At 41.6% G+C, this 26,897-nt stretch overlaps 2 protein-coding genes across 6 annotated transcripts; one reads left to right on the plus strand and one right to left on the minus strand.

Annotated features, from left to right (window-relative positions):
* The first annotated feature begins 159 nt into the window (after positions 1 to 159).
* ndufaf8 (NADH:ubiquinone oxidoreductase complex assembly factor 8) lies at positions 160 to 2,389 on the plus strand. Its single transcript, XM_067577197.1, has 3 exons — positions 160 to 433; positions 1,848 to 1,958; positions 2,035 to 2,389. Exons 1-3 carry the CDS (start codon positions 353 to 355, stop codon positions 2,053 to 2,055), a joined length of 213 nt encoding a protein of 70 aa, XP_067433298.1. The 5' UTR covers positions 160 to 352; the 3' UTR covers positions 2,056 to 2,389.
* Positions 2,379 to 23,434, minus strand: slc38a10 (solute carrier family 38 member 10). 5 transcript variants are annotated; one of them, XM_067577179.1, is made up of 18 exons: positions 23,230 to 23,434; positions 22,764 to 23,029; positions 20,312 to 20,429; positions 19,352 to 19,397; positions 19,052 to 19,145; positions 18,684 to 18,827; positions 15,500 to 15,624; positions 12,195 to 12,297; positions 11,540 to 11,722; positions 10,822 to 10,933; positions 9,103 to 9,209; positions 8,849 to 9,002; positions 7,032 to 7,202; positions 6,505 to 6,945; positions 6,311 to 6,397; positions 5,473 to 5,493; positions 4,924 to 5,064; positions 2,379 to 4,803 (listed from the first exon to the last, which is right to left on the minus strand). In XM_067577179.1, the coding sequence occupies exons 2-18, from the start codon at positions 22,851 to 22,853 to the stop codon at positions 3,521 to 3,523; spliced, it is 3,420 nt and encodes a 1,139-aa protein (XP_067433280.1). In that variant the 5' UTR covers positions 22,854 to 23,029; positions 23,230 to 23,434; the 3' UTR covers positions 2,379 to 3,520. The 5 variants fall into 5 exon arrangements, with proteins under 5 accessions (XP_067433280.1, XP_067433281.1, XP_067433282.1 ...); XM_067577180.1 differs by lacking the exon at positions 15,500 to 15,624 and adding an exon at positions 16,430 to 16,554; XM_067577181.1 differs by lacking the exon at positions 5,473 to 5,493 and having other exon boundaries at positions 23,230 to 23,433.
* Positions 23,435 to 26,897: the final 3,463 nt, after the last annotated feature.

Genomic DNA, 26,897 nt, shown 5'->3' on the forward strand with positions numbered 1-26,897 from the left:
GTCAAGTAGCAAAACTAGATCTTTTATTGGCTTTCTGGTTGCGCTTAAAGGTCGAGAACCAGCGAATCGGCTTCATGAAAACTAACACTCACGCGTTGATTGATAAGGAAATGAACGAATCACATTGCCGAATATTCAGCCGGACGTTTCCTTGATGACAGGGTCAACAATATGGCGCTGGCCTGTCTGCCCGTTGTTATGTTTTTTTCATTGAAAAGCGTTGTAAATTCCCTAGTACATTAACGTTAACTGTGAAGCAGCAACGGTTTCCGGGTACTCGCTTGTTCTCTATCGTGCACGTCACTTGGCTTGAAAGCCTAACGGACCAGCCGTTACCTACCTGAACAGCACCATGTCTGGGTCAAATGTGTGGAGTCGCAGCCGGGAGAGAATGAGACTTTTTCCGGAGCTTTTTGCGCAGTGTGCGGGAGAGGTGAGTACTGACAAGAAGAGGGCTGGGATGCTGGCATATCTTAGCAATTTAAATATGTTCACTTCATACAAAAATTCAGTCTGGCTAGCTGCGTATGTCACTTACTGAAAACCAGCTGACAAGATAATAACTTAATTTACTATGAATTCACATGCGTCTCTAATATTCAGCCAACTTCAGATGCTCACAGCCACAATCTAATCGAGAAAACTCAGCTAATAAAGTTTTATTTTCATCGTTATATCAGACAATGAAATTCTTGCTGTTGTTGCACATAAAGAAAGAAAGAAAGAAAGAAAGAAAGGGCTGCAGGGCATCCATTTATTAACAATTTATTAACATTCATAACTGCAGACTTGAATGATCTTCATCGAATGACTAACTGCAGACCTGATGACTTATCAGAAAGTGTGAAACATTTAATCCTTTATTAATGATTCATAGACATTAAAGTTTTGAACTGGTCAGCCTGGCTTGGCTCTAAACATCCTCATGGTCTACTTGGTTGTTTGTTCAGGGACATACACAAAGCCTATCCAGTGTGAATGCAGTCTCAGTATTTTGCAGCCTGTTAAAAAAAAGTCTTTGAAAAAATGCTTTATAATTGGTATTGTTATAACACTACTTCATACTATTACAGATGTTTTATCCTACTGAGACATTCAATGTGCTATTTTGCCGTTTTGTCTTCTAGCTTCACCCAAAAGATTTAGTAATAACTTCTGTAAATAGTAAATAATTGCTTGATAGTTACATTCACTTATTAGTCACCATTTGCAGTTATAAATGATAATGAATCTTAAATAATTTATAATAACAACAACAATAATAATAATAATAATAATGATAATAATAATTTTTTTTTTTTGAGTTTTCAATGGTTTGTAGCAAGACAGTTGCACCACAAAAATCATTGTGTAGTCTATGATCTTCTTAGTTTTGCAGCTGATAAAACAGTGATACTACAGAGTGACTGTCAGTCATGAAAATATAGAAGGGGATATATAAGACTTTTGGATTAGTTTGTTTGTTTGGCTATAAAACTGTTTGCCCTGTTTGTATTTATTGAATCTAATATTATTGTTGCATATATTTGGGCTAGGGCTTTGCTTGGGGTGGGTAGGTACAGCTTTATTGCCCTGACATAAAACAGGATTGCACAATGAAATGTAGGTACAGCCCCTCTTGTGCTACAAAGAGAGAAATTGGATTGAAAATGTTATATATATATATATATATATAGGATAAAATAAGTACAATTCAACAGAAATGGAACAATGCAGTCTACAGAATATACTCTACTGATTTTTATTGCCAATTTACCTGCAATCCTTGATGTTTTTTCACAATCAATGAGAAAGAGTAACTCATATTGTCTGACTGACTTTGTCTAATGTCATCTTGTGTGATTTAGGCAACAGTTTATGGAAAGTGTGTGGCAGCTACCACGACAGGCAGACAGGAACTGCAGAAGGACTTGTGTGCCAAGGAATTCAAAGCACTGAAGTCATGTTTTGCAAATGCAGTAAGTGATAAAGTCAACAATCCCTCTGCTGGTCACTGTAAATGATGATATATGCTCATAATTTGTTTTCTTACAGGCCAAGAAAAAAGCCAAATGAGTGGAAAGCATCCTGGCTGTGTTTGAGTAGTGAATTCAACAGAGCGACCTCAAATATCAGCTGTTCAGTGTTGTGGGAGAAGAATTTGCAATTGCTGAGTGGACTTGTAACACTGCATGTATTCTCTCTGATGTTGATGAAACAGCACCTGCACTATTTGTAGCTGTGAATGAACTGAATGTGTGTCTTTACATATTGTTGCAATCAAGCAAGTATGTGTTTTTCAGTACTATTTCTCACGCAAGAACCATATAATTCTGTAATGTAAAGATGTGAATAAAAAAAACCTTCTGATTCTGTTTGTCTGAACACAGACCAACAACCGTGGTTGTAATATATATTTTATTCATTCTTATCAGCAAAATGTACAGGAAAAACAATGCACATAGAAAAATAGTCAGAAAAATAGCCTCTTGTAAAAAGAAAAGGTCCAACATGTGTTGGAAGTGCTGACTGATGGAGGAATTTTCAGAGAAGCTTGGTTACTACAAACACAGTCAACATTTCCTTCCACCTTGGATCTTATTTCCTCCTAATTACTGTACTGTTTACAGCAAGAGAGGCCCAGTGGAAGCAAACAAAAGACCACAAATTGAGAAAAACCTTTCCTTTGATAAAACACGACTGCAGCATATGGATTGCAAGGCACTGAAAAAAATCAACAGGGAAGAGATACTGAAAACAGAATGATTACTAACTAGAGTCACGGACCCAGACAGTCTGAATTAAGCTGCTTCATTGTACAGTTTATCGAACATTAAGGCTACACTATACTATACCTTGTAGCTCCAGCATGAATCAGAGTACAGCCGCTTTCATTTGAAACAACACTTATGAAAGGGCTTGATCCCACATTGCGTTCAATATGTGGTAAATAAAAAGAAACTATCACAAAGATTTACAGTATTTATGAACACATGAACACAAAATGAACACACAAATTGACCTGAACTTAACAAAAAAAAACAGCACAGGAGACGAGATAGCAGATCCTACAGAAAGACTCTACAAGCTGGTAAATGAAGAAAAAAAAAAAAGGAATTAAAGTGATATATTTTCCCCATTAATGCACTCCATAGAATTGTATTTGCATAGATTTATATACATTTTAAAAGTAACTTCTTCAAAATTCTCCCCTCACAAGACAAAAATAAGTTAATATTTACATACTCTTTGCTCTTTAATAAAGACTTTGGGTTACTTACAGAGTGATACAAACTGTCACAGCAAACAACCACTTGGACTGCTTAAGATGCTGTGATTAGTTTGTAACACAGTATCAAGAAAAGAAGAAAAATGGTCCTTTGTCCACAACGTTCTGAAGGCAGGAGAGGCTGTAAGGCAACAATATCATGGTCCACAGTATCAGGAGGTTCTGTAGAAAGTAGACAGTATGTGTTCAACTTGCTGTCCAACTGTTCAGTGAGAATCTGTGTGGTGTGTGTGTGTGTGTGTGTGAGGTGTGTTATTTCGTCTCCTTATCCGCTGAGACTTGCTTAATCTGCCTTGTGTGCACCATCGCCCCGGCCAGTAGCTGCTCCTCCAGGGCCGCGTGCAGGTCTGAGCCCCCCAGCTCCAGCAGGGGTTCCAGCCCAGGCACCCCCCTGGACACCCCAGGCTTCTCCGGGGGCTCTCCATCCTCTCTGGGTCCTACTTCCCTGCGCCTCCGCCTTAGATCCATCTCTCCCTGGTCCCTCAGCTTCTCCTGGGAGCCCTGGGGGTGAGCCTCGGCTTTGATGGCCCCGTCGTCCGCGTCCTCCCTGGGATCCGCCGGAGCGCCGACTTTCTCTTTGAGGTCTCTTCCTCCTTTCTTCAAAGCTTCGCCGTCTTCTCTCTGAGCCCCCTGCGCTGCGTTTTTGGCTTCTACAGCTCTCTGCAGCTGGGCCAGCTTCTCACGCACCTCCTCCACCTCCTTTTCTTTCTTCGCTCTCTCATGTATTTCATTGTCTGCTTTCTGAATCTCCTGCTGGCGTCTCTCTTCTGTAGCCTTCTCCTGTGCGAGTTTCTCTTTTGCCTCTTTCTCCAGCTCCTGTTCTCGGGCCTGCCTCTCTCTCCTCTCCCTCTCCAGTCGCTCTTTCTCCACCCTTGCCTGCACTTCTTTCTCTATTCTCTCTTTCTCAGCTCTCTCCTTCTCCGACTTCAGTTCTTTGGCTAGCTTTTCCTGTCTCTCCCTCTCCAGTCGTTCTTTTGCTAATCTTATCTGCACCTCTTTTTCTATCCTTTCTCTTTCTGCCCTCTCCTCCAACTCCTTCTCTATGGCCAGCTTTTCCTGATTCGCCTTCTTAAGCTGTTCTTCCAGTCTTGCCTGAACCTCGTTCTCTATCATTTCATTTTTAATTTTCTCTTTTTCTTCATCTAGGTTGCTTTCCTCATGTTTAAGTTGGGCAACCTGTTCATTCTGAGGTACCAGCTGATGGTCGTCAGGTTTTTTCTTTCCCAGTGGCACTCCCCTCGCCCCCAGCTCTATCTGCTTATGGGATTCTCCTCCGGGTGCAACAGGGTTAACAGGGTCATCCTCTTTGTAAGCTGCTGGAGCAACTACTTTAACATCCCCAACCTCAGCAGCCTTATCCCCAACCTGAGCTTGATTCTGGGCCACAGCTGCGTGAGGCTCAACTGCTCCAGCTTCGTCCTTGGGCTGCTTCAATTCTGAGGCCAGACCAGAGTCTTTGGGCTTTGCTGCTCCACCTTCCATCGCCTCCAAGTGTTCCTGGATGCCTTTCTCTGTCTCGCCTTCTTGAGCAGCCCCTTTAAGTAATAAACACATAAAATCAATTTTAAATTGAACGCAACGACCACTTTCTAATAACTGCGCTCTCGGTTTATGTGTGTGCACTAAATTTTGTGAGACATTCTGTGTGTACTCACCAGCAGGCTGTTTCTGGTGGAATTCTTTGTGTTGCTCTTCTATGACAGCCAGCAGTTTTTCCTGCTGGTCAAGAAGTCTCTTCTGTTGCTCCTGCTGCTGCTTGATCACCTGCAGTAGCACCGCGTGGTCCAGCTGGCCCTCTACATGGAGACAGAAACATTGAGTTAAAACAAGTCACGAGCTATTCTGAGAACTTTGCAGAAGTTAGGGATCTGTAAAAAGCTTAGTTAGGATGATCTAGGGCCAGTCTCTAGGTGAGAGGGGGAGGGAAATAGACAATATTCCTCTATGGCTTTGCACTAACACGGATCCATTCAAACGTACATCTCTAAAATAAAGCTTTAAACATAAACTAAGAGTGAGAACTATGTTAGAGGATGGGGTGAGTGCATTATTTAGTTATATGATAGAAACACAAATATATATATAACTACATGTATATAGAATTATCTATAAACTTAACAGATAAATGGCCCACTGTGTGAATTATAGAAAATCTGAGCAACAGACCAAGATAAAGAGAAGAAGAGGCAAGAGGGACTTCATACCTGCAACCAGCTTTTTTATCACTGTGATAGGAGTCCGGCAGAGAAAAGAAAGAACAAAAGGGGTAAAGATGGAGGAGGAGAGAGAGGGCAAAAGTAAACAACAGAATAAGAAAGTCAACCAAAGCCAAAAAAGACTGCCGAGTGTATCAAGCAAGGTCAGGAAGTAGTAGAAAGAAGCGGATTTGAATACCTCTCCTGCTTTTTACACCATTTGTACCTTAAATATAATAACAGGTACAATAAGCAAGAAGGGATCAAAGAGATGAGATCACATTGATGAAACAAGCAAAGTGAGATGAGAAGACCACAGATAAATCCTTTAAAGTGTGTTGAGATACAGCCTGAATTAGCCAATTAAACAAAGTGTTTGTAATTCATTCTTTTGTGTCCACTTACTCACAGTCTGCCTCTATCTGTTGTATTTCAGTTCATATATTTTGAAGAATGACTTTAAACTCACTACAGTAGGTTTTTTTTCCACTTAAGGCTAAACAGAAAACAGTCATGTGCTGGGCCTTACTGTTAAAAGGGGCCACAGTATTATCCCCACAAGGCAGCAGCTGTGTTGCATTCTGGTCTATGGAGTCTATTGTTGTTACAGAGACTGGCTATATGATTGTTGAAAGCTTTTGACTCCAAGGAAAAGACGCCAAAACTGTTCATGTTTTTCTATCCAACTCTACACCACATCCAATCAATTGTAGAATTTTAAAATGAAAAAATGTATCACCAAAGTAGCCCTGCAGTGCAACTTTTTTTTTAGTTTTTTTTTTTTTATTTAATGTCACAGAATTTGAAGGACCTAAAACCTTGACTTCCACAAGTTTTCTCCACTCACCCTCCATCTTCTCATCCGCTGCATCTTTGCTGTCCCCAGCCGGAGGATCGTCTGCAACGGGGCGATGCTCTCCTTCAGGAGGTGGAACTGAAAGATCACCAAATATCTCAAGGTCAAGGTCAGTGCTGCGTTGTTTTCTGGAACTGTCTTTTGGCTTGGAATAGAGTTACACAAGAACAGCAACAAATACTCACTTTTCCCCGCAGCAACTGCAGCTTTGTCCACTTTGTCGACTTGCTCCCCCACAGCTGCTGCATTTCCAGCATCTTTCAAAGGATCTAGCTTCTCTGCTTCTTTCAGCGCGGGAACATCTCGCTTTTTGCCCGCTTCTCCAACCGGCTTCTCCAGCACCTCGTTGGACAAGACTTCACCACCGCCAATGTCCACTTCCTCTTTCCTCACAACCGCCTGTACAGGCTTCAGTTTCTCTTCATCCTTGGCCTCTTTTTTCCCCTCTACCTCCACAGCACGCTCTTCATCTCTATTGGGTTCTTCCTCACCTCCTCCTGCAGGGTTGACCGGCTGTTTATTGTCCTCCTCCAGCTCTGCATTGTTCTTTCTTGTGTCTACTTGGACCTCGTCGTGAGGGATGGGTGGTTCATGGCGATGCGCTTCTGCCTCTGGCACTGCGACGCCTGTGTGAACAGACAAGACATCATTAATTTTACACAGTTCATTGAAGAATCAGCTCAAAGTCCAGCCCTGGTTTAAGTTTCCTTACCGGCATCGGGACGGTCCAACTGCACCTCTTCCTCCTTCTTCTTCTCAGGTTGTTCCACTGGTCCTTTAATCTGAGGGGGTTCAACCGGGTCCCTCTTCACCGGTTGTACCACCTCATCAGCTGGGAGGTCTGGTTTTTCTATCTCCACTGGCTTCTTGTTTGGAGGCATATCTATATGCAGACACACAAAAAAATAACCTATTATAACACAAACTACTGACGATGGATGTCTATGAAAACGTGATGTCAGCATATTTCTGAAATCCTTTTGCCAAACTCTGTTTCTCCTTTACTAACAGATTTATAAAACCATAAAATTTAAGTTTTAGTGGGATATTTTTTTACTCTTCTTTAGTACTGCTGCTGATGGGCTTTTTAATTTTCCTACATTTTCTCAGCCTCCATAGTCAGTCTGAAAAATATGAGACACATTACTGCAACTAAATTAAAGAACCATAAATGTGACAGCTCATTTATTCCAGTATTTTCTCTTGTCTGAGAAATATTACATTGTTGTATTGCATTATATTTAATACTAACCCTGACATGTATTCTTTATTTTCTTGTACAGTGATGTTTATTGTGCACATTAACTGCTAACATTAAAACAAAATAACACCCAGGAATATCTCACATGGTCGTATTTCTGATTAGTAATTCCACTAGGTGGCAGCAAACACTGACAATAGCGAGACTGACACAATTGGTAAGGTATAATAAATGATCGAGAGATAGAAGAGAAGAGAAGAGAAGAGAAGAGAAGAGAAGAGAAGAGAAGAGAAGAGAAGAGAAGAGAAGAGAAGAGAAGAGAAGAGAAGAGAAGAGAAGAGAAGAGAAGAGAAAAGGGAGATGGATCAAAATTTCAAGTGACAAACAGGAAATGGGTGTGGATGTCAGTGCACATGGGTTTCATTTTTACAAAGATGGGTGGAAAGAACACAGTCAAAATAGGGTTCAGACAGAGAGAAAGACACTGAAAGATGGAGACAAAGAGACTTTTCTGGTGTCAGTGAACAGGTTAGAAAAAGAATCTGTTGAGAAGGACAGGGTGAGGATGAGGAACTGTCTGGACTCCCCTTCGTACTCCTAGGTTTCCTCTCCTCATTTCCATTTGTTCTATCTGCATCCTAGCACCCTCCCCAACCCCATATCAACCCCTTCCCTTTATACAGTCAGAGCTTGCAGGCATTTTATAGCTGCCACAGGAGATATTGGGGGATGGGGGGATGGGGGGGTGGGGGGGTGGGGGGGTGTAGACAATGTATTTTTGGGGGGGAGGGGGTGGCAGTAGAAATGAACAGAGGTAGAGGGATAGAGAAAAATTGCTGGAGTTTGAAGGGCATCACTCTCGCTCCATCAATGTCAAGCACTCAGCGCTGCTCTCAGATATTATCAAGAGGTTATCTCCTCACCCTGCCTGTCTGTCTATCAGTCACTCTGTCTGTCTCCATCTTTTCTTCTTACAGAGATGAAAGAAACCTTTTTTTTTTTTCTCTCTCTCTACACTGTAGCTTTGTGCTTTTGTTTTCTGGCCCCTTGCTACTGGCTCGCATTCACTTTAAGTTCCTCTTTTAGTGTGCTGCGATCCATGACTTTGAAAATAAAATGAGAAGTAAATATGTCTCTCCTGCCACCGGTGCCTTTTGCATGAAATAATTACATGCAGCACTGCTGTCCAATCTCAGACGCCGCAGACAACCCTGACTCTGGCCCCGTTGAGGTAAATGTTTCCATGGCTCATTAGTAAACCACTTTCATCCACAGTCCATCAAGTGGGTAAGTGAATGCCAGCCATTAGTGCGGGTCATGATCTTTACCGTGGAGCTGAGGGAGGTCTGGTAGCGGCAGGTTGTTCTTGTCAGGTGCTGGAGGAGGAGGAGCTTGAACTTTGACCCCGGGGCTCCTGGCCGAGATCGAGAGGGTGGTAAAGGTGCTGACCAGGAGGATGCCCAGACCCACCCAAAGCACCAGCTGCAGGGACGAGAGAACAAGTGGCAGCACGACAGGTCAAAAACAGTGAATAAACATATTTTCAATGAGGAAATGATTAAGGAAGTGCGAATTCTGTAACCTGAGAGATGATGCCATTCTTCTGGATCTTTCTGTAGATGAGAGCAGGGCATATGAAGCAGATGAGGCTGCCCATGGTGGCTCCAGTCAGACCCAAAATGGTTTCCACTAAGAGGAGAAACAAAAGCAGAATAGATTCATAAATTCATTATGTTGTTGTCCTGAAGAGCAATGATTCCCAACCAGGGCGTACATCTGCAGTTGTCAGGGTGTATGGTTGTTAAACAGGTGAAAAGTTAGCAAAAGGTAATGGATAAATAATTGAAATTTTGAGCTAAAAGTAAGAGATAAATGGTTAAATTATGAGTTAAATGTACCAAAAACAGTCAAAATAATTAGCTAAAATAATGAGCCAAAAGTCATACATTAACAGCTAAAATTACAAGCTTAAAGTAAGACAGAAACTGTTGAAATAATTAGCTTAAAGTAATGCATGAACAGTTAAAATAATTAGCTACACATAATGGATAAACAAATGAAACAATTAGCTAAAGTCACACATAGTATTTAAATTATTAGCTTAAAGTAATGGATAAATTGTTGAGAGATTCAGCTTCTGCCACTCCAAGTGATAGCAAACTTAACCAAAATGACCTTAACACTGAATTATATGAAAAATAATCATCACAATGTCCACTTTTATGTAGAGTTCACTTGACAAAATCAATTGAAATAAACACATCTGGAACACGATCTGTCGACGAAGCTAATTGAGCCCATCTGATTGGGAATGTGTGGGGAACCACCGCTGATCAAAGCATGTCACCAACACTGGCGGAGCTGAGGGGTTTGTGTCCCGCTGAGCGCACTGTTCCGTATCTCTTTCTTGAAGAAACTCAAAGCAATTCCCCAAAACTACGCTCCTTATCGCTAGCTCCATTCATACCTGCTTCTGCCATTCATAACAAGCACCCGCCCAGCCCCAGGCTCCCATCCATGGCACCCTTCTCCTGGCAGCGGCGAGCCCTGGCCCCACCCTTGTGTCTGAGGATCAGGCCGGCTGGGCGTCGGGCCCGGAAACCCATCGCTCATCCAGAGGACGGACACCATATTGTCTCCCTCAGATTTAGTGTCCATTCTCCCCAGGGTCCTTACCTCCCTTCTCCTCAGTCTATTAGCCTGATTAGATACACAAAGGGCCAGCCAAACCCGCTGTGTGTGTGTGTGTGTGTGTGTGTGTGTGTGTGTGTGTCTCCATGTGTCCACCCAATTTAAAAGTTTAACAAACAGCCACCCTATAAAAGGATGAATAAAACATAAACTCATGCTAACCTTTACATCGCCACCATTTTGGAGCCGTTTGTGAGAGGGACGAAAAGACTCAAAGAAGCTGACGGAGAGCCAGCATTAGTGTGTACACTGATCTGTCTGTGTGTGTGTGTGTGTGCGCGAGTGTGTGTTTGTGAGAATGAAAAGAGTCTGAGAGAATAATAGCCCTATCTTCCTGTCTGCCGTCTAAAAGGAGATAAAAGTTAGGGCCCTGATTTAAGGACTGTGTTAGAGTGTGACAGTCACTGACTCGTAAAGTCACATTCACACACGTCGTAAAGCTCCCCGGCTACTCCGCCCACATAAAGGAACACATGCACCTTAAAGACCTCCAGTCAGCGAGCTCACACACATACACACACACACACACACACAATTTCAATCCATTCAATCCATGCCTGATTGTTCACACACACACACACACACACACACACACACACACAGGATGTACCGTTGGGGATGAGAATGCCTCCCAGCATGGTGCCAAACACAATGCAGAGGGTGATCATCTTGAAGCGCAGAGGAGGCATGTATCCCCCGGCAGCGAACGTCCCATCCTTCTGCTGTAAGACAGAAAACAGAGAAATGTTTGAGAGAGAGAGAGAAAGAAAAGAAAAGACAAAAATAGAAGAATAAAATCATTGACATGTTGCGGTCCTGTGACAGTATATCCTTGGCCTCGTTTCTTATCATCATATTGCCCAAAATGAGTATTATCCAAATTACTGGTTGCACAAACGTAGGGCTTCCTCTTCCCCTGGAGGAGAAATGTAACAGTTCACGTGCCAGAAGCTCCTCTAAACTACATAATAAACAGTATGTGTCACAGGATTTTAACAAGTCAGATGTGTTTGTGTGCCCGGATACGATAAACATTCGATTGACGTCACAGTGAAGTTACATAGCGGGTGTTTGGAGAGGGCTCTGTTTACAGGGAGCGACAAACTTCTGTTTTTCACTCTTGTCAAACTGCGTAACAGAGAGGATGCAAGTGCCACAATAATGACGCAATGAGTTAAACTGTAAAAAAAATAATAAGATTAAATTGAAATATAATACATACAGTACCAGCCAAACGTTTGGAAACACTTACTGAGCATGTAAACTGTCCTCAAACCTTTTTCATACTCCTACAGAATAGGAAGCGTCTAAGTGGCATTCAAGCTCACCTGCTGCTCAAAAAGCATGGTGTTGATGGCCTGGCGACACGGCAAGATCATCATGGGGAATCCGACGGCCACAGACATCATGAAGCCCACCCGGATCATCTCTGTCACCAGGTTGGACGGGAAGTTCATCAACACGTTGCCCGCGATGTTCTCGGTGAAGCTGACGTAGCCGAAGAAGCCCACCTGCGGAGGAGGAGGAGGAGGGTTCAGAGAGAGGTTAGGGAGAAAAAAAAAAAGGAGTAAGCAAAAAAGAGGGAGCATTTAAAGTAGAATTTTAGAACGGTGATTATGTTCCTTATTGTTTTCTAAATGAAAATGTGTGCACATGCATAAGACTGTTATGCTGACTTATGGAGACGTCACCTTCAAAGACTTGTTTAATGCCAGTTTAAAAGAAGGTCAAATTTCACCACTGATACAAATATAAAAAAAAAAAGAGTTTTCTGAGAAACAGAAATACTTTCAGACATTAAAAATAGCTGCTCAGAATATTTAATAACTTTTGAGGCACTGAATTCTATAAAAAAGGACACCAGAGGACACCGAATCACCGTCTCCATGTGACAGCGGTGACAGAAGGCAAAATGTGACCGGTGTGGATGGCGGTGGCAGGTGTGTGGGTGGAAGTGCGTTTTTTTTTTTTTTTCCCACTCACGGTGATGTAGAAGATGGTGACTACGTTGAGGGCCGAGGTGAAGATGGTGCTCATGCGTTTGACGGACGGCTCATCCAGGCTGTCGTAGGTCGGCAGCACCTGCCTGTGAGAGACAAGCAGCCCAACACACTCTGCATGCTGCGTGACACAACACCACACTGGGGCTGCTGTTGTGCGTTCATGTGCTGTCGGCCGTTATTGGACTTTTGGCGGGAAAAGTCATGGAAGTGGGGGCCCGTAGGTGTTACATGAATCCGCTGAGTTGTGATTGTTTTCTCTCTGCTCCGACAGCTCACAACACGCAGCATATGACAGTCGACTTGCTTAAAATTTGGTGGTGCGACTGCTGTGTAGGTTTGTTTTTTTTTTTAATGAGCAGCCATATGGGGGCCCATTTGTGCCACTCGGTAATCAATTGATGCATCACTCTCCTCATGTCCTTGTCAGCATCCTACACATCGTTTAGCCAATTAGAGTTTTAACACTGTAAGCAAGTCATCATCGACATAAATTAGTTTTTTTTTGTCTTACTTAAGCCAACCTAAAGTCATTCATGCAAACTCACTACTGTAAAAGTGTGATTATCTGTATTATTTGCCAATTAACGCAGTTCCCTTTCAATTTTAGCAAACTTGTATGTATTTTTGTCATTATTAACTGCAATAACAGGGCCCCCAAACCCATATAGCCAGACATAAAACAGATGCTTATGTGTCTGATCATAAAGCTCATCAGCATACAAGCTGGGAGTCTGTTAGTACATCTGACAAGCACATGAACGCAACAAGTTTTGCAGCATGTGGAAACTGTAATGTAATAATGTTTATATCAATTATCTTAAAATGAATGTTTCCAAGCACAAAAGGCAGTTTTAAAATAGGAGTGGATTGAAATAATGTCATGGCAGTGGGGGTGAAGGATGGAGAAAGTGTTTGTGTATATGTAAGTGTGTGTGTGTGTGTGTGTGTCAGAATGGGTGCAGTAGTCAAGGCTGGCTGACGTTGAACCTGAGACTGACTGTGTGTCTGTTTGTAAACCCAGGTGTCTCCCCTCTGTCATTTTCTGCTCTGTGCTATAAGAGATTGTGAGAGACGTGGAGCGGGCCGTCGGCACATTAACCAGTCGAATTTACAGACTTTATATATAACAGCTAGTGCCTGGCGGGTTTTAGAGCATTATAAACTTTCCTAGCAGACTGCTTGCCTCCTCTCATATATATATATATATGAAAGGAAGAAACAAGAGAGAAGAAATGAGAGAGAGAGAGAGAGAGAGAGAGAGAGAGAGAGAGAGAGAGAGCGAGAAACCATAACTTTCTCTGCCTCTTGTTCTCTCTTTGCCTGTCTCTCTTTCACACACTCTGGTTTTATGAGCGAGCACTGTCCCGTGGTGCTTTTCCTTGACGCTTGTTTAATCTGCAAAACCAGTAAATCTCATAGCCAAGGCTAAATAAAACGGCATATTGTAAGTGGGGAGCTAAAGCACCTAATGGTCACTCACTCAATAGTCCAGATTCAGAGGCTAATGTGTTTTTATTTGCTTTAACGCTGCCCTTAAACTGAGGAAATATGACGGAGGGCGACTTCAAAGCCAGTGTGAGGAAGCGTGTGTGTGTACGTATGTGTGTGTGTGTGTGCGCGCTTTTTCGAAGGCTTGAGTGTACGCTGCAGATAACATCATTAACTTGGAGCTTAAAGCATGCTGACAGTAGCATCACACAGGGACATTTTTGCCGCACATGTTTTTCTTATGTCCCTCTATTACGAGCTAACTGCTCCTCGCTATCCAAACGTTCAGCCAAAAAACAACAGGGCCAGCTCTCATCCCGACATAATGGTGATGTTAAGTAATGTTTTAACTGAAAGTAAACACATTTCATGAATGTAATAAAAATCCAATGTGCTGAGAGCTGTTTAATCAGCCTGTGAATACATCAGTGTGTGTCTGTAAGATGGCGGCGGTCCAATGTGTTGATTAGTGGTTTGGCTTAAGCTGCCTGCCTCCTAACGGAGCGCTTGCCTCGCTCGGCCTGACCGCAGGCCAAGAAATCACCCTGCCAAATATCACTCAGCGCTGCTAGTGGGAACTGACGCACAAAACACACATGCGTAAACACACACAGGCACACACTTTCTTCCTCTTTAAGCGTGCGCACACCTCGCTCGCTAATGAACGCGCCTTGCAATACCATAATATTATGTTGGCTTTGTGTGATTACATTAATTAAAGTCTTGTTTCAGTCTCAGGGCTGCAGTCACCCAACTCCTGCCACTTACCTCACTCTCTCTCTCGCACAAACAAACCCATACACCACCACCACCACCACCCAAACATCTGGCCCCTAATGACCTCACCGTAACACTCCCTACATCTTTCCTCCAAGCGCCGCGTTCAAATCCAAGATAAGACTTCCTACACCCAGATTCCCCCATTAGACCTTCACACGCTAAACTTCACCTGCTCGACTCGCTACCAAGGCAGAGCAAGCGCTAAAAGCGTTGAGGAAAGGGACAAAAGAGGCAGTGACAGAGCATGCAGATGGGTGAAAATGGAGAAATGAATGAACGCTGTGACTCAGAGAGGCTCTGATTGAGCTGTGAGAAGTGAAATGAAGTAATGTGGTCTCTAGGTCATTGTGGGGGAAAAGTTAATGGAATGAAAAGACTGGTGTGAAAACCCTTTTTTCTATCAGGCAAAAAATATATATCATGTATGTTTTAGCTTTTGTGACATTTAAAAGTCCCTCGACGACTGAAAGGCGACACCGTTTTCAAACAAACTTTTCATTCACATCAGAAAAGAATAAAAGCAGTAGCCTGGATGAAAAACAGTTGAAGTCTCATGACAAGAGGTTAATTCTTGAGAGGGTAGACCCGACGGCGGGGTTAGAAATGGATGAGCTGCCTGTGAAAAGCATGTTAGCTAAATAAGCAGCCTCCCTTTGCAACTAGGAATCCCTTCCCGACCGTCCCATCTCCACCACAAATCTGTTGTGTGTTTCTTTACATGACACCAAAACCCTCCGCTGTGGCTTTAAGGAATGATGCAAGTATGCGTGCGCTGATTGTGACTCCATTTCTATACACAGCAATGAAAGACTCGATTCACTGTGCCCCAGGAGTTAGAGAGCGGAAAAGCCCACGTTCGAACATCTACCCACTGCATGATTTTTTTTTTTTTTTACGACTACGGTCAAATTTTCCCCTTTTCTGAAACAATGAGCTCCCAGCTTAAGAATTCTTTACAGTCTTTGTTTAACATTAGTTTCATTACTGTGCGGGTGGAGGGGTGGGAGGAGTACTTACGACTGACAGGCGAAGGCCATCCCACAGATGGGGAGACAGCGAAACACACCCTCCCAGCGCACCACATTGACCTGCCCTAGCCACCAGCCGCTGAGCAGCCCGTGTTTGAACGAGGACAGCACCATCTGAGGGGAAGGAGGGGGGAGGGGGGAAGGGGAGGGGAAGGGGAGTTACGGCCCAAACCAAAATCAACACAAGTGGGGGGAAGAGCATGAAGAAGAGAAGGGGGGAGGGAGGGGGGGGGGCTGCACCCATGCTGACGGCCCACAGACAGATAATGGAAGTAATGAATGGGGGAGAGAAAACCAGAGAAAATGAGGAAAGGAACATGGAAACCCCATACTGAACAAAAACCTGTCAAAGCTTTAAAAAAACGTCAGTTAATGAATATGAAGGTGATACCTGATGAATAACAGTGAAATGATAAATTTAAGATTTAATTTAAGTTCATCTAGACGTCAGTGAAAACTATCCCACAGGTTTTCGATCAGTGTGTGTTTCCAACGTCTTGCTCCTTTTGTTATCTTATAAAATCCCAAAGGAGCAGTAGAACGCTCCATAACCCTCCAGCCTCCCGTACCCACACTCAGGCTGCTCGTCCTGGGTGTGGGCAGAGGTGGGAGGGCGGCAAAGATGAAACTTGACTATGGTACACTCCTCTGCCTTATTACTACTGCCACCAAACACACACACACATACACATACACACACAGAGCTGACATGGCTCAGACCAAACCCGAATTAAAAAGGTGAAAAATGGGGATGATTGAGGAGAGGGCGGAAGGATCAGGTAGGTGGGAGGAGCGTTTAAGGAGTTGCGGGGGGGGGAAACATCGGGCTCCCTTTAGCTCCAAAATCGGCACTCTCCACCCCCCCTCCACTGCCCTTACGGTGGTGTTATATCGGGGGTGGTTTCCTTGGTTTACTTACGGGTGACAGCAGAAGGTTGTGGCGATAATGGGCAGGCACTGAATGACGCCCTTGAAGCGCCACAGGTGAACCCGCTCAACCCAGGAGCCCGAGATTATGCCGTAGCGCAGAGACGACAACACTATCTACAGCACCAGCAGCGGAAACAGCAGATAAAGGGTGCAGAAGGGGAGAGAGAGAGTAGTAAGCGAAAAATGAGGGGAAAGCAGAGGGGACACAAGTGGGGAGGGGGGGGGGGAAGAGGAAGAGGAAAAGTAGTGTAATGAGCAGAAAGGAGAAGGAGGGAAAAAAGGAAGGATGAAAGGAGGGAAGGGAAGTAGATACGTCACAGTTAGAGGGTTAGGGGTCTGGACAGGGGCCGGGCCTGGATCTCAAGCCAGACACACACCACAACACTGCTTCAGGTTATCACCATGCTACGGAACTAGGAGTCACGTCATAGAGAGAGACTGTAAACAGCAGGTTTGAAGTCTGTGGAAGCAGGACTACATGTCAATAAAACAGAACCACACACACAAAAACAGACTCTGTTTGTGCACATTTAAAGAGTAAATGAGCTGAATCACATGAGGCAGAAAACTGCAGCTGGACTGCTCTCTCTCCTCTCTTTTCTAACTTTTTAGTGTGTCACACTTCTGGCCGCACTTCAACCTTTGAGGCGAATATCCGCCAGCTGTTGAGAGGTGAATTACTGCTCCAACATCACAAGATAATGAAACAGAATGGAAACAGTGGTGCACTGAATGTCCTGTTGCAAAGTGTTTGGTACTAGTTGCTGCTTTTGTGGTAAATGACTACAGGGCTGTATGTCCTCACGGAGTGCTTGTGAGAATACTGGCAGCAATGGTTTCAATATGTTTAAGAGCTCAAAATGAGCTTTATACCATGCTGATGCCAGTTTGAACTGGACAGTTCACCTGTCAACGTGTACTACTCTGTTGGGTATGCACTAGTAGGGAAACAATTTGTTGATTCAATGATTAGATGATCATTTACTAAGCAAAAATGTCACATATTATCTGCAAGTTCCAGTTTTTCCAATGTGGGGATTTGCTACTTTTCTCTGTTTTATAGAGAAAAGTTACCAGTTTGCACTATGACTATATTGTTTTTACCTCTAAACACATATAAAAGGCCACTGCAAAACAACATGCAGAGTGGGGAAAAAAATGTATCTTTTCAACCAGAAACGGCAAACAAACAAAAAAACCAAGTACAAAATACTTTTTTATCAAACAGTCCCAGCTTTGACATCATGGATTGGGATGTGGCAAGAAGTGCAACATGGATCAGAAAGTTTCCACTAAAGACAAACCCCTCAGACAACCCCCCACAAAAACTTGAGTGCAAAAAGCATCTGAAGAAAATAAGTGAGAAAGGGTTGAAGCAGTCAAATGTGTTTAACTTACAAACTACATCTGAAACAAAATGAATGGGCAAGAAAAATAAGCATGAAGGAAGTTGAAATATATTAATTCCAGTTGACATATTCATATTTGGCATAGACCAAGGTTTTATAACAAATGAGCACATCTAGAAAGATAATTCTCCAAAGTTGCAAGGGTTTGTGATTTAGTGGAATTGACCATGTGACCCTTATTCATTTTACACTTACAGTACTTAAATGTCTCTAGTGGCCAAAACTGGCCGTTTTCCAAATGGTGTCTCCCTCCCAGAGGGATGACTTCGTCTCAGCCTATAAAGAGCAGTGCAGCAATTGTTTGCTCCCTGATGTGATTTAGTGTGGATTTGCTCTTTAAAAAAAATAAGAGGAGCAAGACAATATCGTGTCGGTAAGGAAGACGTAGTTCTGTACAATGGAGCAGATGAGGAGGAATTAACATAGAATACAACAAAATGACATTCTTCCAAAGAATATTCTGAAAATCACGCACTGTGGTGTTAAAACAGAAGGCAAAGTATGAGTAATTCAGCAGGTTACAAATGAGTTCACAGTATTTGTGTGCACTATGTCTTTGGGGAAGAAGACACTGAAAAGACTGATCTCAATCATATTTATACTTTATATGTACATCTTGACATTTTTAACGATAGCAGATATTTAAATAAACTACATGTTCCAGTGTTGCAGACTATCATTACACTTAAAAAACTGTATTTAACAAGCTTTACATCTTTTCTAAGTGCAGTTCTACCTCATGCATGTTGATTGTCAAGCACTATAAGCAAAGCTACTGCAGTCTAGTCAAATTCGGTGCGTAAACATTGGCTGTCTATGTGGCGGTGGGCTCACCGTGAACATGAATAAGGTGTAGAACATGAGAGCCATGGCGGAGAAGGACTGGATGGAGGACATCATGTTCCTCTGCAGACTCAGAGGGAGCACGATGAACAGAGACACAGCGATCAGCAGCAGCACGCGGAAACTGCCAGTCACCTTTAGAGGACAGCGCAACATGATAATATAATTATTTCTTAACAACTTACAGACTTGATTCTGCCTATTGTTAGTTTGCTGCTTTCACACAATCATATTATTACAACAGACACATATACAACACCTTTAATTATGTTCTTTGTACTTGAAAATTAAGAGGGTAGAGAAGAACTTCTGAACTCATTTTTGTTTACAAAGATTGAGACAAAGTCATGATGTCAAACCTGTAAACCTAACAGCTGAGCGAAGAAATTTGAGCCCAAATCAGCGATGACAACGTAGAAGGCAATACAGGTCCCCAACATCAAACCGATCATACTGCAAGAACAGAGAGAGAAGAGAAGAAGAGTCAGGTGAGATATCGACTTTTTTCATCTTACCTACCATGGATATCCTAAATTATCTGAACCGCTCTAAATATTTCAATGTTTTAAGGTCTATGATAATTATTTGCAGAGAATCAAGTCACAATTTACACTTCAAATACAACATAAAGTGTGTTGTGAATAAATAATTAGACTTGCCTCGTCTCCACCAGTGTTTTTCCCGGCTTTCCGTAAGCATGGAAGGCTGCAGAGAAGACGTCAGTGTGAACAACATGAGGGCAAACAGATGGTTGCAATCTAAAAATATTCCTTCTGTTTTGATAAAACAAAGTAACTGTGCTTGTGCGACACACGTAACATGCTGGTTATTCACTGTGTGCATGACGGTGCAGGAGCCTGAACTTTTAATATGCAAGAATCTTATTCTTCATTTTTATGGTCAGTGATGTTTTTCTGTTTGTTAAGTGTCTGTAAATTAATGTCTGTTCAGTAATGCTGGCTATCGTTGCTACTGGTAACAACCAACCTCTTCGACTTTAAAGGTGCAGTGTGTAGAATTTAGTGGCATCGAGCGGAACGGACTCGGCAGAAATGGAATATAATATTCATAAGTATGTTTTTAATTAGTGTACAATCACCTGAAAATAAGAATTGTTGTGTTTTCGTTACCTTAGAATGAGCCCTTTATATCTACATAGGGAGCGGGTCCTCTTCCACAGAGCCCGCCATGTTGCACTGCCATGTTTCTACAGTAGCCCAGAACGGACAAACCAAACACTGGCTCCTGAGAGGGCCTTTTGCATTTTTCGTGAGTTTTGCAGCCACCACAGGTTCTCCTACATGCTTCAAAGGGACGGGGAGGAGTATTCTGTTGGTTGTAATCTGCAACCTCACCGCTAGATGCCACTAAATCCTACATACTGGTCCTTTAAACAGGCTCCTGCTGCCAAAATTCAATATTATTTCCAGTAAAACAGGGGTTTTCCCCAGGAAAAGCCTGCCAGAAACTGGCTCCTGGGAAACAATAAAAGTGGCAAATGAAAGAGTTCTCATGAACTTTGCATAGAGTCACTATTATGACAGCAAACAATACAAAACAGCCAATTAAACATTCATTTACATAAAAACGTTACATTAGTCATCACAACTTTATCTCACCCAATCCAGCATAGGTTCTTCGTTTGGTGTTGCTGGCTGTGTGAACCAGGAACATGCATGACTTGTGGGTCATCCACGAACAGAAGAACAACAGGATAGTTCCCAGCACTATCCCACACTGTAAGGGGGGGGGCAGAAGAAGACTTTAATCTAGATGACACATTCTGTACATCCTTGTCGTGATCTCTGGTCATCTTACTGAAACACTAAACCCAAAATAATGTCCTCAAATTGGCAGCTTAGCAGACTGACTGTCATTTAACTGTCTGACTCAAAAGATTAATGTCTATGCAGAGGAAAAGTCTGAGAAAAATTATACACACACTTCATAATATAACAAAAGAATCCAAAACATATCCCAGTACTGGATATCCGTAACATGAGAAATAGAGAGAGGACACAATCTTTATCCACCCATAAGATTTAAGCCAGTCAGTTTATCTATAACAGGAAGAAGACAATTAGCTTCCAGGAAGCGTGTGATAAGACAGAGACCGGTGTGAAAACACTGCATCATCACAGAAAAGCCCCAAATGACACATGCTATGCTAAATGCTAAAATTTTCATTGCCTTTCTATTTTAAAACAGAAAAGGAATTATTATAATAATTGTGGTGACATTATATTTATTTTGGTTACATTATCTTGAGAAGTTCTTTCTGTAGAGAAACGCTTATAAACACTTCATTAATGCTGAACTTGCTTTTCACTTGTGTATTCTGTGATTCATGGTCACACACAACAAAGTCATAAAGTACAGTTTTTTGCCAAAGGGTACTTCAGTAGAGCTTTTGCAAACACAGAATGTTAAAAACAAGTTCATATAAATGTGTGTTGATGTTTCTGTGGGGTTATTTGAACATGAGACAATGGTTTCAAATGATTTCTGGGATCGAAAACATTCAGTCTCGCAGCAGAGAGAGATGCTGTTCATGTTCAACCAGGCGTCTACTGGTTTAGTGAGGAAGTTGCCAGGCTATTAAGCAACACTGTCATTCATTACGCAAATTTTCTTTCACATTCATGTCCTTGTACAGTGACAACATAAAACACATCAAAGCCGAAATGAAGCACACAGGCACCAGTATCAGGCCAAATGTTATTTTAGAAAGGTTTGTATTTAAATTGTGTTCTGTGTATATAACTAATACACTATTTCAATTAACTACATCAAGATGCACTTGGTGTATGGTGCCAACTGTATGTGTTGCTTTATATGTGACAATTAGGGCTGCAACGAATTATTTTCATTATTGCTTAATCTGTCGATTATTTTCTCAATGAATCGATTGGCTGTTTGGTCCATAAAATGTCAGAAAATGGGGAAAATGTCAATCACTGTTTCCTGAAGCTCAAGGTGATGTTCTGAAATGTCTAGTTTTGACCCAACCAACAGTCCACAACACAAAGATATTAAGTTTACTATCAAGAAGGACTAAAGAAAGCAGAAAATATTCACATTAGAGAAGCTGAAACTAGAGAATTTGGAAATTTTCTTCTCAAAAAAATGACTCAGAACGATTATCAAAATCATTGGCGGTTAATTTAATTGAGCTGGCAACTAATTCATTAATAGACTAATCATTGGAGCTCTAGTGACAATAATATGGTAATGATGATGTTTGAGAAATGTTCTTATGAATGTTCCTAAATGCTCAAGGATTGTACTTATGTACAGTTGTAAGGTACCTGTTCTTTACTCAAGTATTTCCGGTGTATCCTCTGCAATAATTCCAGTTTTGTCACATATCTGTTGCTGTTTGGGTCCAAGTTATGTTTAAAGTTGACGTTCTAATGTTAAAAATGTTTTTAATCACTACTTCTAAAGCAGCCGGACTACACTTTAATTTCAGATAACGTTAAGGCTAAACTACAACTTTTATCTCGACAAAACATGTTCTCTTGCAGTGGTGGTAATGTTCTTGCTGTTATGGCTAAATTAATACAGAGATTTCCATTTCATGTTATTTTAAACTTGTAGTCCACTACACTTAAAGAGGGAAATATGGCATTTTTCTATTCCACTACATTTATATAAGAGGTGTAAAGTAAGACTTTACATACAAAACATATGTCCATTTTATAAAAATATGATGAATTATCACAGATTAAGATACCAGCAGTATATAAAGTAGATACATTTGCTCCACCTTCATGAATTACAACATTTAAGCACTACTTACATGTTAATGCAGCAATAATAACGTTAATGACGCAGTAATTTAGTAATATAACACTGATAGGGGCAATACTGCATATAGGACCTTGTACTTTTGATACTTAGAGTATATCTTGAGTAAAATGTGTGACTTTTACTCGAGTAGATGATCTGAATAATCTGAATATTTCTCCCACCACCTGACAAAATCAAGGTGTCTCAAAAAACGCCAAAAAAAAAAAAGGCACAAGAAGACGTTTAGTTGCAGCATGTGTGCAGCTTCAGCTGACGCACCTGTTTGAAGCAGAAGGGCATCGTGAGCACACTGACTCCGACGATGCTGTTCACCACGTTCATGATTAGACCCCAGTTTGACGCCGTCATGTTGAGCCGCTTCTTCACTCTTCCTCCCCCGGTAAGAAAAAGCCAAACAACACGAAGACAGCTGCACACCGGCGGCTTAGGTTGATCTATAACAGTCTAATCTCCAGTCCAAAGCAGCGGCAGCACTCGGCTGAAACCCGGGTGTGCTTTCTGTCACCGATCAATGACGTGGCGCTCTTTGGACAAACACAGACACAACAGAGTTCAACATTTGACACACTTTTACCCTTCTTGAGTTTATAAAATATCAACTAACCAAACACGAACATTAACCTGAACATAAAACACTTTTAAATGAACACCAGCAGGTCATAAAGATGAAAGCGTTTAGCTAACTATCGAGCTAACGTTACCGTTAGTAAACTCAGAAACTCACCTTTCTCTGCGCCCACCGCCTCGCCGTCCTGCTCACGTTATCATCGGTAATGTCGTGACATTAAACGGTCATTTATCGTTGAAAAACTGCGTCTTCGTTTGTGTATAAGCTACAGAAAAATCGGTTCAAGATGATAAAAACATATCCAACCTGGCTGTTTTTTCTGAACATGTATCCAGGAAGTAGGAATTGCAGTCGAGGACGTGAGAGAAGACAACACAACCAGCGTGTTTCAATACTGGTGAAATAGTCCTGGCGCCCACTGGTGGCCAAATATATAATAGCCATGAATTTACTGCCAGTGTCACTGTCAGAGGTTCAGCTTTAAAATCCATATTCTCCTCTCTTATTTCCTTTTTTTCCCAACCATCTTCATATTTTTATCATTTCTGTAGGACTATCTATTGTCATAGCCGACATAAAGCCACCGTCGTGCCCCATATGAGCCCCAGTGGTGCAAAGTAATTCAGTAGGCTATGTTTACTCCAGTACGATAATCCTACTTAAGTACAATTTTGAGGTTCCAGATTTAGATTTGATATGAACTGAGAGCTAAGCTTTAACTGAATATCTTTTTGATGATGGTTTTGCATTTTCTAAATATATTTATAAAGCATGGGATAGGAGGAGAAAAATAACGTGATAGATAAATTTCTCATACTCTATTCTATACTCAGGATTCAATACTTTATTGCAATATCACCATGATTGATTGGAATTTGAGCTCAATAAGCAAAAACAGAAAAAGACAAACTCAGCTGGTCAAGGCCACCTAGAGCCCAGTTCTGCTCAAGGTTTCCTCCCATTAAAGAGAAGTTTTTCCTTCCCGCTGCTTAAAAGTGTTTGCTCATGGGGGGAATGTTGGGTCTCTGTAAATTAAAGAGTACAGTCTAGACCTGCTCTATGTGAAAAGTGCCCTGTTGTGATTTGGTGCTATATAGATAAAACTGACTTGACCTGACATGAAAAAAAATAGTAAAACCACTCACTCATAAACTGCATAATATATTAAACAAAGTATAAAACAGGTAGATAATATCCAACCCATAAAATAATCATAAAAGCATAAAACAAATGGGTAAAATAAAATCCAACACATGAGAACACTATAGATAAAACACTCGCACCTGTAGGGAAATTAGCAGCAACATCAAACGACTCCCTAGATAAAGTGCTTCAAGTGCATTAAAAACATCTGCCCTGTTGCACAGTTATTTAAACCTGCCAAGTGGCCTGCGGTGCTATGTTTGGAGTGATAAGGACAACAGTGTCAGGATATGTGCTATTCTGGAACCTGGATGTTCTGGTCTTTTGTGAGAAGGAAGGAAATTAAAAAGGTTGTTAGGCGGGTGAGAGAGGTCCTTTAGAACTTTAAGGCCCTTCTTTTGTAATCTAGTCTCGTAGATTTCCACTATGGGTGGGAGATAATGGATCGCAGACTATTGGTTTATGAACTGGATCAAATATACAGTGTTTGGCACTAATGGATGCATATGTAGATTTTGTTTTGTTTGGATTTGGGTATTGTGTTTTGCGGTTATGGGGCTGTGTTTGTATATTTGTTGTGTTTCCATTGTGGGATATCCCCTGGAGCATCATTTGTAGGAGGTTCATGTTTATGTTTGGATGATGTTGATGTATTGTGCTGTTAGATGATGGTGGATTAACATGCCAAAATGTTTGGTTTGTTGTTAGTTAATGTGTCTGAATAATTCCATGAGGGATGGGTCATATAAATGACCAGACAAGAAAATATTCATTCATTCAGTCATTCACAATTTTGAGGTATTTTTACTACATGAGTATTTCTGTTTAATGCTACTTCATACTTCTACTCCATTACACTTAGGAAATACTACACTTTTTAATCTGCTACATGTATTTTTCAGTTGTAGTTCCTATTTTTTTTTTATTTTATAAACCCATAGGAGATGCTTATATAGTACAATGCATTATCAAAGAATAAACCATTGGCTCCAAGACTTTTTGGCTTTTAGGGGGAAAAAAAGTGTCTACTTGGGCCCTCGTGTGACATTTCAAATGTCTATGAGTTGATAGCAGCTCCACCAAAGAGTGATTCTCCATCTAAACTTCTCCAATTGTTTTAATTGAAACAACTGCTCAAACCCAAATTATCAAATAAATGTTTGATATTTGATATTAATAAATTATCAAAAAACAAAGAGCAGAGAAAGAAAGACTACAATTTCATGTAGCATTTATGTTTTCTTCTATCCTATGTCAACAATCATCTCACAACCCCTCAACTTTATCTTGTGACCCTTTTGAGGTGGTCCGACCCCGGGTTGGAAACCACTGGACTAAACTACTGAACTGTGTATAAAATAGTTAAAACTAGCTCCACCTCAACCAGTTGCAACAGTGATCATCTAATAATGTAATACAACAATAATATAATCAGTCACAGGGCCTTTTTTTCTTTTTACTTTTGATACTTTCAGTACATTTTGGTGATGACTTTTTATGATGCTTTTACTTAAATAGGATTTTCAAAGAGGACCTTTACTTATTTTTACATTGTTGTGCTGCTAATTTTACTTTAGTTAAGGTTCAGAGTACGTCTTCCAGCACTGACGGGCTCTCTAATGATAACAAAACCAACAGACACGTATGAATCCTGTTTTTCCAGATGCCTCAGAGATTCCTCACAGGAAAGGGAAACAGTCAACAGAGGGATGCGAGGGCTAAAGGTGTGAGGGCGAACAAAAAAAAAAAAGACTAAAACAGAACAGGCCAATCACGGATGACGTCAGAAAAACGATTCAACTTGAGCACCTGAAACGTTGCTGGCAGTGGCCCGGATTATTTCCGTCAGTTAGAGCGCCTGCCTGGTGCCCTCTCTGATAGACGACTATTGTGTTGTTTGACCAGGAAAGAGAAGAAGGAGCTCATGGTTGGAAGAGGGGGTTGACCTGGGAGCTTTTCCCCCCAGCCGGGTGTGCCTTCCCCCGGGGACGAAGGATTTTCAGAAGCACGGATGTGATGACGTTTTGAGAGGTGGATGGGAGGAATTTTGAATTGTATAGAAGTGTGTGTGTGTACGTGTGTATGTGTGTGTAATTGTAACAATATTGTGGAAAGTCCAGCCTAATGAATTTCTCATTGCATTCAATATCCTCTTTAAAATTCTCCTCTTAAAAACACCTTTTTAAAGAATTTTGTTTTATATAGGATTTCTTTTTATGCGCTTATGCAGTCTTATGTTCACGTGTTCTTTTTCTATTTTCACCTTTCATTGTTTCCTGTTCTCGCTGCTAAGCACTTTTCCAGCTCTGCCTCTACGTAAATGATATAAATATAGTTTATTGTCGTTATGTGTGCATGTGTATGAGTGTGTGTGTGTGCATATGTGTGTGATCAGAGAGGTTAAGACAGGAAAACCCTGGCCATTGTGCACCAGTGACCCCTCAAAATCAATGTGACAGACCGGTTGATTGGCTGGAGGGTCCTGTCTCTCTGCACCTAATCCCTCAAGGTAGACCCTCAGCCAGGCCTGTTGTGCTTGTGTGTGTGTATGTGTGTGTATGTGTGTGTGTGTGTGTGTGTGGATGTATTTGCACTTGTATGTGTGTCTTTCTGCACCTAATCCCTCAAGATAGACCAAAGGCCATGGGATGGGGTATTAGTGCAGTTACAGGGGGTCAGGC

Source organism: Thunnus thynnus, chromosome 20, assembly GCF_963924715.1.
Source record: "Thunnus thynnus chromosome 20, fThuThy2.1, whole genome shotgun sequence".
Classification (NCBI taxonomy): Eukaryota; Metazoa; Chordata; class Actinopteri; order Scombriformes; family Scombridae; genus Thunnus; species Thunnus thynnus.

Coding starts and splice junctions, on each gene's coding strand:
- ndufaf8 (XM_067577197.1), top strand. CDS start 353: ATGTCTGGGTCAAATGTGTGGAGTCGCAGCCGGGAGAGAATGAGACTT. Junction 434..1,847: donor TTGCGCAGTGTGCGGGAGAG/GTGAGTACTGAC, acceptor TGTGTGATTTAG/GCAACAGTTTATGGAAAGTG. Junction 1,959..2,034: donor AGTCATGTTTTGCAAATGCA/GTAAGTGATAAA, acceptor GTTTTCTTACAG/GCCAAGAAAAAAGCCAAATG.
- slc38a10 (XM_067577179.1), bottom strand. CDS start 22,853: ATGACGGCGTCAAACTGGGGTCTAATCATGAACGTGGTGAACAGCATC. Junction 9,003..9,102: donor AGAATGGCATCATCTCTCAG/GTTACAGAATTC, acceptor TCGTCCCTGCAG/CTGGTGCTTTGGGTGGGTCT. Junction 7,203..8,848: donor AGACCTCCCTCAGCTCCACG/GTAAAGATCATG, acceptor GTCTGCATATAG/ATATGCCTCCAAACAAGAAG.